Genomic DNA, 11,042 nt, shown 5'->3' with positions numbered 1-11,042 from the left:
ATTATCTCAAATAGTTATTTGTTGTTCTAATCATGACTAATCTGACTAAAATTCTCCCACATTTGATACATCAGATATAAAATAAATGAAATTTTCAATCGTCATAACCAAAAAGGCTAACGGAATCTAATCGATTTACGAGGCATAAAAAGCCGCAGGTGCATATTTGCCCGCTGAGAGCAGATTTCATCGTAAGATAGTATCGTTATAAGTCGGTCTGCTAGAATACAACCCGCTGTGAGAGGTATCGTTTACCAAGTTGGAATACGAAGGAGGAAATAAAGGCGAAAAGAAAGACGAGGGATTAGCGTGGTATTTCTGAGCATTTACGATTACTGGTAACATTGGACATTCACGGTTTTTAATGGGTGACGTTTCATGCCCAATACGAGTGTATTTGCATAGATAGGCAGTGTAAGTCAATTTTCGTATAGTCGAAAACTTTTTCGACTACGTAGAGCGAATCGTATTACATCTTTTATCCAATTAACGCTACAATTACCGATTCGTGATGTATCCTTAATTATATCGCACATAGACGATTCCAATTAGAGTGGTATAATGAAAGTAACATATGTATTTATTATTTGTTAATTTAATTTACCGATAAATTTTGAATGTTAATTTATTTCAATTAAAAGATCAATTACTAGGAGATACATATAATATGTAAATTACTTTGTGAAGAGAATGATGAATACAACGAATTGGATATGAATCGGGTTTTCGCGTTACCTCGTGGTTACTTATTATTGGATTTTTATGCAAATTTATATTTTTGAGAACATAATTAAAAAAGTAGAATTTCAATAGAAAATTGCTTTACCTGTCAAGTATTACAGGAAGCATTATACTTTGCTGTTATTATTCTGTGTGATTTTGCGCGTTTAAATTTCCTATAAATGTACAAAAATCTGCAATCTAATTACCATTATTTTTGTAATTGGTTACTCAATAAGACTGACAAGGTATAGGATACATAGGTATCGCATCTCATGGGACTTGGAATCATACATTGAGAAATACCACGATCTCTGAATAAGTTTCATCACGAGAAGGTGATTATGCGAGAGACCCTGATGGATTTTCCTCACGTGGAATTTTTCAATTAAAAATAAACGCAATCTCGAAAGAATACTCAGCAGTTATGCACTACGTATTAGAAATCGCGTGTAATTGTCCAGTCTACGAATTCGTCTCGTAATCCTACTTTCAAGAAGCACAAAACTATTTCGCTGATCTTTTAATTCCGAGTAAAAATTTGAAATTTGAAACAGAAAGAATATTCCCGTCCGCCGCCTAAAGAATCGAAGAGACATTCGATCAATCCTCGAAAGACACGTGAAAATAAGTTATGGAATATATACACTATACGAAAGAACAGTCCAGATATCAAGAAGCATAGATAACAGACTTAGCTAAATTTTAACTGTACGTATCAAATTGTCGGTAAATTTGTTTTCTAGTCCATCTGTAACATAAATCCTCTAAAAGCATACATAACACTTTAAATTTAATTTACACAAAAGTTTAACATTTATCGATTGAAATTTAACTAACTGCGCAAATTCCGATTGAAGAGTGGAATCGTTCTGTATATATAAACAAAATTAAAAAATTCTAGTTCAGACGTAGATCATATCATGCAGTGGACAAATACACGAAGCGAGCATAATGACAAAGTAACGTAAAGAACGAAACGTAAACGTAAACAAATTCTAACAAACACGATTAATACTAGTTTGTGTGTTACAATCTGAGATTTTAATTATACTTGAACAATGCAAGTTCAAATTTTTTATCTTACGACCTGTTTGATGGCTGGAGAAATAGAAATGCGGATCGTTTTTATTCACATCACTGACCACATTGATTAAAACAGTGACTTCCTTATACGATTTTTGTGTCACGTGTGATATTATCGATTCAGTATAATACTGGTTTGAATAAAAATTGAATGAAATTATAAATTATAAAATATAAATAAAGTACGGAATAAGATATCCTACGATCGTAACGAAATATAAAATTGTTCGCTTCTATAATACTTAAGAAATCATCGCGCACTATCGCAATTTGTTTAAGGTAAAAAATGTAATTTCACACATTCCAAACACAAAAATGTGAACTTTTTACCTTTCCTACTTTCATACGACATTAAGGACATATAGATAAGTAGGTATCTTGACTGAGAAACTCGCCGTACAATTTATCGATAATCCAAACGGACAAATTACGCCCCAATGCGACACAATCGTAGATACAGGTCTGGAAATTCTCGTGGGGCGTCGTGAAGGCGCTCTTTCTTTCATTTTTTTTATTTTATCCCCATTTGTAGTTACATGTAAGAATGCAAGGCTTTTAGCGGGCAGAAAATATTTCCCAAGTAAGGCGCTTCGATCGATTCGTTAGATTTCGTCGTACAGCGCGCCTTGTGTCTGTAATCTGCAACACGGCCATGTCTGCACTTCTACTCTATTGCGTAAATTCACATTTATTTAAACAACATTCCTTTGTGCCACGCGAAATATTATATGTTTATTTTAGATAAATTGGAAAAAGTTATGAAAAATAGTTTAGTTTATATTAGTTACCTACAGTGGTAAGGATGGTGAAGATGGCGTTAAATGCAAAGGTTTAACGAATCGATTGCAGCGCTGCGGCTGGTGGCCGATTTGTAAAATTATCCCCACCACGGGAATTTTCAGACTTGCGTATGTATAGGACCGTGGTCTATCTCGCATTTAGTCAATGATATCGCATTGCATCGCGTCGCGCCGGCTGCCAAACTACATCCATACGTACAGAACCCAAACTATCAATTTTATTTCATTATATATATAATATTCTATCATTAATAATAGTCACTTGGTATTTTTCATTATTTTACTAATGATTTATTAAACGCAATTATTTTAGAATAGCTGAGAAATACGCGTGAAAGCATTATTGTTCTTCTTGGAATTCGATTTTTCGATTCTTATGTTACTTTATCCGCTTTATATTTCTATATTGCACGATATATCGCATTTTACGCATACAACACGATATGCGGTATTATGTTAAAGAATAGAATCGATTAAGAATCTTGTGAGGTAAGATCTATCTGAACGGATGTTATATTTACGTTTTTGGGATTAAAAATGTGTTAAGATAAATTAGATGACTCAAAAAGAGAAGTATACCGTATACATCTTAATTGCTACTACGTTTGAAACAATTCTAGTTGGCAATTGAATTTTTAGGTACAGTAGGTGAGTAAGTTAAGAGCTGTTGCTTAATTTACGACGACAGAGGGATCAAGTTAATTGGTAAAAAGGCGATTGACCTGTGGCAGACAGAGAGACAGAGGTCACCATCCTTCGAAACAATCAGTGACTTCCGACGTGCCGCGTATGTTTATGAATCATTTTGATATTCCTATATCAATGTTTTTATTCGTCTCTTTATTTGGATCGTTCACAACTCTTTATGCAAGTTTGACACACAAGAACACGTCTTTTTTATATCGTATGTATATGAAATTTCCACGGTCGAATCATTGTTTCTTATATTTATACGCTACTTTTATTATATCGATAAAAGAATTTATCGTATAAATAAAGATAGCATGCGCGCGCGTATTTTTCACACGATACACAGATATCTGCTGCATATCGTTCGTCCTTATATGTATTTTCGTACTGTTTTGCGTCTCATCACGTACGATTCTTACGATTAGTATTTTTCGCCGTAATACGACGCGACAACAACGAGTTTGGCGTGTCACGTAGAATGCAAATGTAATCTTTCGCTAAACATTTATTTTCGAAATAGTAATTTTGTAATTGTAACATTGAAGGAGCGTTGAGTTAGCGCTGTAATTTGCCGCGGTTCCGGTGTTGTATTTCCGGTAGAACACACCCACTCGTCTTCGGCAGGATGAATTCATGGCGTATCTCTTGGCCTAACGCGCTTTTATCTTGCGGGAAACGGCTGGTCGTTGGCCCACGTTATTCTTCTCAGATATTGATATTGATACAACTGTCCCTGAGTTGCGTATACCATTGTTAACAATGCTTAGGTTTCTACACTTGTTCTTTCGTCTTCTTTTCTTCTTTATATCTTTTTCCTTCTCCGTTTTCCTTTGACTAATACAATTCTCAGTTGCTGCCGCCATATCTGTATTTTCAACGTTCAAATGAATTTTATTCGACCAATATGTATCCTATAAAGCGTCAAAGCATTTACAACGACGAATATGGACGAGCTTTCAACGATAAGCAAAGGCATCGATAATATAAATCGGATTTTTCTTTTTTGATTCTTTATTTCATTCTTGTCGTAAAATATAATTTTCGAGTATAAAGTTTAAACGTGATATGATAATTCATTGCCGTTAAGCTGTGGACATGATTATTTTCGGCAATTTCTCCAAAAGTAAGTAAATAACTGTCGCAATAGGTAGGAAACAAGCTGTTAACTTGAAAACAGTCCCTTTGTCTTATTTAATTTTAGGATGCACATCTAGCGTACTTCCTATACGAAGGTCGACACAATGCGTTGCTTTTTGTACAATACGGTATAAAATGCAATATTTCTGCAAAAGATGTGAAATATTTTTCAGCCGGTTCTCAAAATGACTTCGCTCTCGTGAAATACAAACTCGCAAGGTTCCTATGAAGGTCTGAAACTTTGAAAGTGAAAAAAAGACGGCTGGATGAAAAGTTAGAGAGAACGTGACGGCTACATACGACCATCGCTATGTGTGGGTGTTTCAGGCTCGAATGTAGGTAACCATGGTACCCGGGGTTTAGCGGTCAGTTAGTTAAACGGAGGATTTTTACTCTTTTGTATAATGCGATTCATTGGTCCGTGAGTATATGTATAAATAGGAATGAGAGCACTCGAAATATAGTGGATATTTTCAGTCGAATGAATAAGAAGATACGCAAGTCTCAAAACGAAGGAAGCAACGGGGATTAATTTTAACAGCGGTACTATTTTTTTCATTGTTATTTGAAAATTAATATGTATACGAATAAAAGAATTATTAATTATTTCTTCAAATATCGTACAGATTCTTTGTTCAAGTTCGATCAATCGGTTCTTAGAAAATGCGAAACCAGTCAACTTTGTCGAGATTGGTATGTAATACGTGTAATAGGATAGGAAAGGTTCGATTATACGAACAATATCAAATAAACATTGAAAAAGGAATAAATATTCTAAATATACTAAACGTACGAACGACTGGTAACAGATCAGATGCAGATCAAATCATCGGAAGAGATTTAACAGTAAGGAAAGGAGCGATGACGCGGTCGGTGTTTCTGTAAACAGTATTCCCACGCATTCAGAAGCATTCACAGTAGCAAAAAAAGTTATAAGATGGTATAAAGCAGAAAAAGAAAGTAAATCTGTGAAATCACTAGATTCAAGCAAATGATTGTAACTTGGCATTAAGTTGTGGAAAGGGGGAAAAGTGGAAAGACAGATCGAAAGACGAATGATTGTACCGAAACTGTAAAATTCTCAGCAAATAGTTTGTTCTCCGAATGTTTCGTAAACGATACAATTCCTTGAAACATGCTGTGAATAAGCTTCTTCGCGATTCGATTTTCTTTTCGACCTAATTTGTTTTTTCCAAAATCTGAAAACGACATAGATTTTAAAACGCGTTAAGCCATTGTCTACGATGAACGAAAAGACACGAACAGATATGTACCTTATTTATCTACTAGGTTAGAAGTCGTGTGTTGTGAAATTTGAGAATTACGTATATTCACGCAGCATCTGTGTATTCGAAGTATAGAGAAGCAATAAAGGAGGAAACAAGTACATAAACAGGTTCGCTAACGAACTTTGTCCTCTTCCATTTTCTTTACGAATACTCAATTCCAATGACTTCAAGTCGAATAACCAGACTTGTATGAATGCCAATTTGACTAACCTAAACGAGGCAAAGGATTTTTAAACGAATAATTTAAATTTAATATAATGCATGTATGCGCACCGTTCTATTAATTATTGATTCTTGATTAATTTGTTGTAATTTGCTGTTGCAAGAAATTGATAAATACCATTTTTGGTTCGTTTATTATTAGCTTGCGCGATTTTAGTAATATCGATACGACGTTACTCGAAATTCATCAGTGTTCAAGATGCTTATGAATTTATGAGTGGTAGTAAAGAGTAGAGTATAGTGAGTGAGAAAGAGAAGGGGGGGGGGAAGAGAGAAAGGCAGAGGGTAGGGAATATGGTGGGTCCACGAACTAAAGTAGCGTCAGTCGCGCGGCACGCGGCGCACCGTACGCGGCGGGGTTTTTTACGTCGTTTTTTCCATGGTGCACGTAAACACTGCCTTTCGTTCTAGTACTCGCAATTGTAAAACCGATTAGCGTGATCGCGAAGGTGATTGATTTTCACGCTAATTCGGTAAGAGATCGAAGCTATAATATAGAAATTTCATCCGTATAAACGTAATTCTCGATCGAAGATATCATCGAAACGTAAATATCAACGTAAATATAAAAATCCGTTGTATTATAGTACTTTTTCTCGCAACTTACAATTACATATATAGTGGACGACGTTTCGTGTCGTTGGAAGTATCGTGGCCGTGAGTTTCGACGACGTGTCGGAGTTGACTGTTTCCTCTCGTTCGATCATGCGTGATTATGAGAAAGTACTACAGATACTATAGTGTGTTCACGTGTATCCACGGAAACCATAGAAGAGGCGCTTTGTCGCGATTGAAAAATTGTTGCCAAAATAAAGTAACTCGTTCCAGTAATGTGAAAAATTGTTCGTTTTATGAGCCAGAACGTGTTTCACGTACTTGTGTTCTTTCTTCTTTCCTTTGCGATAGAGTTGCTGGAGCCTCACGCTAGGGATTGTATCCTTTGTGACGCACGTGCTTCCATTTTATCGCGACAGTGCAGTGTCCAGCTTGGTGGGCGACTAAAAAATTGCTCAACTGTCTCCACTGTCTATACTCCACTCTCCATTAGCAATAGCTTATCCGTCTAGTAATTTTACGCTTCTCGGTCGTTGGGGTTATTTTAGTAGAAGAGAAATTATTTAGAACGAAGAAACATTCTTTTTTAGAATCTAATTAAGCGTCAGTGATACGATGAATTCGTTCAAATACAAATAGGTTTCTTAATTTCTTTAAAAGTTCAAATATTATGCTATGATTCGATCGAAGATTAAAATATTCGCGAGTTAACCTATAAATGATAGTATACCGTGTGTCATAATTACCGCGCCGCTAGTGGTGGAACAATAATTTGTTATTCCTCGATTGTTGGCCAGCTGCGATATTTCCCCTGTTTGCAGTCGTTTGCTCGACCGTCGATGCTCAAAATCAGTTTCAGCTACCGTTTTATCGCGCATGGCTTTATACCTACCTACATATATGATAAAACACTTGAATCGGTCTCTTCTTTTTCGTGACTTTCTTATTAGAACGAAGATTCCTCCGTTCGACTCGCGATCAGAACGTTCGCGTTAAGCGAGTTGACTTGAAATTAGAAAAAAGGAATTTTCTTTTCGACAAAGCGTTCGTTCAAAATTGAAATATTCACGCACAAGTTTGAAAAATTTTTTAGCGTATTACTACCATCCCGACACGACGAAGAAAGCGTTGTTTTTTTTGGAGTTTAATTTTAGCCTTCTAGAAGCGAAGAAAAATTGATCATGGTGTCTACGAGGAGGATGAACCTCCTGGACGAATTCCATTGCCGTTGCCAATTCGCAAAGTTCCCTCGCGAAATTGAGAAATTGAGAACCGGTAAAATTTGTCTTTTTAAAATCAGAAATTAATACTACCCAGACTATAATATAATATAATATAATACTATTTTCTATTAAACATGTAAATATTTCTTCGCTTCTCAATGTATACTACGGTATTAGAAGGAAGCAAAGTCGATGACAAATTGCAGGTAAAGTGAACATTGGCGCAGACGAATAGCACGAGACCTTTTGTTATCGAGTTCTTAAATTCCGAACACTTAGTTACCAGAACAATAGTTAATCACGTGTTCTGCCTTTGTGTATTAGAAACTGTAAACGCGAAATAACATTTAACTCTGTAATTGTAAAGGGAATGCGAAGCAGAGACGAAATAAGGAATATTAAATTGAATTGTACGATAAACGATAAATTACGAAATTGTGGGTGGTTCGATTAAATGAAAATAAATCGATTTACGTATCACTTAGTACAATGTCTCGGGAGAAATTGAGAGCATGCCCGATCCATTCATCATAGCAGTTACGCTATGACGTTTTATCATAATTTTCTCCGGTTGTATCGTTACCTCTTATCGGCTTTTCAAGCAACATTGCTGAAACAAAGAATCTCTTCATACGAAAAGATAATTCCTCGCGCGATCGTTTCGAGTAGCCTAACCTTTGAATATTTTGGTCATCGTCGCAAATATTTAACTTCTTTATTCGTTTCGTTTAGATTTTCCACGAAACTGCAACGTTGCGGTGAACTAAGGAATCTTTCTCTGATAGAATGCAAATAACAGGCACTAATTTAATATTTGCAAAACGAAAAAAGGGAACAGAAAAGAGTAACGTAAGTAGAAAGTACTCGAAAGGGTCGATAGAAAAATAGTACGAGTGCAGTTTTTCCAAAAACTAAAAACATACGGTATTTATCCAGAGAAAAATATAGCGAAACTTTTTTTTCGTTATAGCAGCCGAATCTAATGTTTTAACGTTTGGAATCGTGCAAATATTTTATTAACGTCTAACTGCATACCGCCTAACTAACAACCCCTCGTTTCATTATTTTCACTGCTTTTCAATATAACCTTTTTTTTTTTGTACATTTTCCCATCTTTCTTTTTCTTCGATCGATATCAAGAATCGTATTGTTCGATAAGGTTTTCATATGAAATATCGCTCATGGTTGATTCAGAATATTTGGAACGAAATCCATACATATATATCCATTCGACTATTTTCTAACTAACATAAATGTAAATGGAAATTTTGAAGATCATAACGCGAGCCATGTTTGTTCGAGCCATCGAGTCTAGGCGGCCATACTGCGAGAATTAATCGATCATTTTGATCGACTTCCTTCTCCTATCATTAATGTCATTAACGAATGAACTTTGTAAGTGTCTAGTCTCTAACCGTGTCTCCTATATTCTTATCTCTTTGTATGTTTTGCCGCGACGAAGGAAACGTGTGAATGGCCTCGTACGTTCGATGACACGATGCGATGCGACGCGTTTCCAAAACGTCGAGCGAAGTCGTTTGTGCAACGTGCTTTCTCTTTTCTAGGGACGTTGCCAAAAGCATCGAACGGTGAACCATTGCAGATCACGGAAGAAATTTGAATAGACCGGTGGAAGGAAAAAGCCGAAAGACAGATAACCGAGGATCGGCTAGGATAACATTCTGACGAATCACGTTGCAATAAGGAGACGAGAAATTTGTACGGAACAAAGAGGAAGGATAAAGAGAGGAAAAGGAAAGAAGGTACACCGCGAATATACCGGAAATTTGAACGTGCGAGGAATTCTTCGATCGACCTTGAACCATCTTGGGATTACACAAACCACAATCATGATACATCGTGGAAACGCACAAACTATACGTTGCATCAAACCGGAAATGTTCTACGCTTCTTTTATGATATTTCAACTGTCTTACCGATCGCCGATTTGAAAAGTGAGTATCGATACTTATTACGCTCGCGCATCTTCCCGCGTTATCTATCTCCGTTACTCTCCGTAATATCGAGTTTCCGATCTATGTACTATGTGGTCGATGTAGAGATTAAAACTAGAGACATCTCTGTATATCGATAACTTCTCGCTTTGACATCGACACGATGTACGATACTTGAAAAATTAGCTTAATTATCGATATATCGATATGAAAAACGAGGTCAGGCTGCGTTAACGCGTTGACACATTCCTGTACGATAACGATTCGTATTCCTTTGGCTCAACTTATCTTCCATTCATTTCTGTTTTTTCTCCACGACTCGCGTCGATCTTTTAAATCATATCAATGGCAATTCACCCTTACGCGTTTTCAGAACTCATCGATCGCGTGCTACGCCATGTTTCTCGATCGACCAATTAGAACTTGTATTTTGATTTCACGCTTCGCATTCGTCGTATTATCGTTCGAATAACGGGTTCGTGTATTTTCACTGCGACCATGAAAATACTGCAAAATCGACTATAATACATGGACGTTGGATCGAGTGGTTTGCCTATTGCGTCGTAATACCGAGAAACACAGACGTTTTATTTTCGGCAATGGGTCTGACTACGAATAAGACAGAGAGCAGCTAATATTTCTTGGTATACTTAATTAGAAATGTTTTATTTTTTGAAAGAAAAAGCTTGAGATCTGAATCTTTGTTTCTGTAGCGTGTGAAGAGTAACGTAAAGGCGTGTACCTAAGTAGCAGGCCCTTGCATAGATATCAAGATAGCGGAAGCCAGGTCGTAGAAGGAAAGGATTCGTAGAAAAGGGATGGTTAGCGAGGACTTTTGAGAATTACGTTTTCGATGTATATCTACGGCCTCTTGATGGCGAGCGTGGACTGCTAGAGTCTCATCTTTGCAACGATAACATCGCACCGATAAAATTTGTCCACGAACGAATTTAAACGTAAGCGTGGGTCGTCTTTGACGGAATTTTTAGCGAAATAATATTATATAACATTTCTCGCGATAGAAGGCAAGTGTGACTTATACGTATGGTTCGAAGATGACAAACACTTGATTCTTAAATCTTAAGTTAACGAACCTTATTATCTAGGAAGGAAATTATTTAACCGGTGGCGGTGGAAAGAACGAAAACGGTTATGAGTATGTAGGCAGTGATATCAAATTTCCTTCCGTGTTTCTCTCGAAACACGACGAATCATCTGCAAACCATAAAAACGTAAATCCTTGACCAATAGCTCCGACTTTCCTCGTTATATCGAATAAGCATTCGGAATGAAATATCGTTCGATGCTTTAAAACGCGTAAGAAATATTAAACGTTGCGACCTAGAAAGTTGCCAGTTATTATAC

General features: G+C 36.4%; 2 protein-coding genes across 4 annotated transcripts in view; one reads left to right on the top strand and one right to left on the bottom strand.

Moving 5' to 3' along the window:
- Nucleotides 1-3,399: 3,399 nt before the first annotated feature.
- Nucleotides 3,400-6,756, bottom strand: LOC122570964. The gene is made up of 2 exons (XM_043734033.1): nt 6,552-6,756; nt 3,400-4,161 (listed from the first exon to the last, which is right to left on the bottom strand). The coding sequence occupies exons 1-2, from the start codon at nt 6,649-6,651 to the stop codon at nt 3,947-3,949; spliced, it is 315 nt and encodes a 104-aa protein (XP_043589968.1). The 5' UTR covers nt 6,652-6,756; the 3' UTR covers nt 3,400-3,946.
- Nucleotides 6,757-8,467: 1,711 nt separating this feature from the next.
- The window catches only part of LOC122570960 (matrix metalloproteinase-2), a 106,911-nt gene continuing 104,336 nt past the window's right edge, over nt 8,468-11,042 (top strand). The window contains exons 1-2 of one of the 3 annotated variants that reach the window (XM_043734029.1): nt 8,468-8,571; nt 9,288-9,677. The gene's annotated coding sequence lies outside the window, so the exon portion shown is untranslated. Of the gene's footprint in view, nt 8,572-9,287; nt 9,678-10,237; nt 10,322-10,390; nt 10,634-11,042 lie in introns of those variants that run through there. The other 2 variants (XM_043734026.1, XM_043734028.1) reach the window with 2 other exon arrangements.

The sequence above is a fragment of the Bombus pyrosoma genome, linkage group LG9 (genome assembly GCF_014825855.1).
Source record: "Bombus pyrosoma isolate SC7728 linkage group LG9, ASM1482585v1, whole genome shotgun sequence".
Lineage (NCBI taxonomy): Eukaryota > Metazoa > Arthropoda > Insecta > Hymenoptera > Apidae > Bombus > Bombus pyrosoma.
This window is presented reverse-complemented; position numbering and strand designations above follow the sequence as displayed.

What these genes read in the sequence shown, in the direction of transcription:
- LOC122570964 (XM_043734033.1), bottom strand. Translation starts at nt 6,651, where the DNA reads ATGATCGAACGAGAGGAAACAGTCAACTCCGACACGTCGTCGAAACTC. An exon ending in CGTCCACTATATATGTAATT is followed by an intron (nt 4,162 to 6,551) that starts GTAAGTTGCGAG and finishes TTGAAAATACAG; the next exon opens with ATATGGCGGCAGCAACTGAG.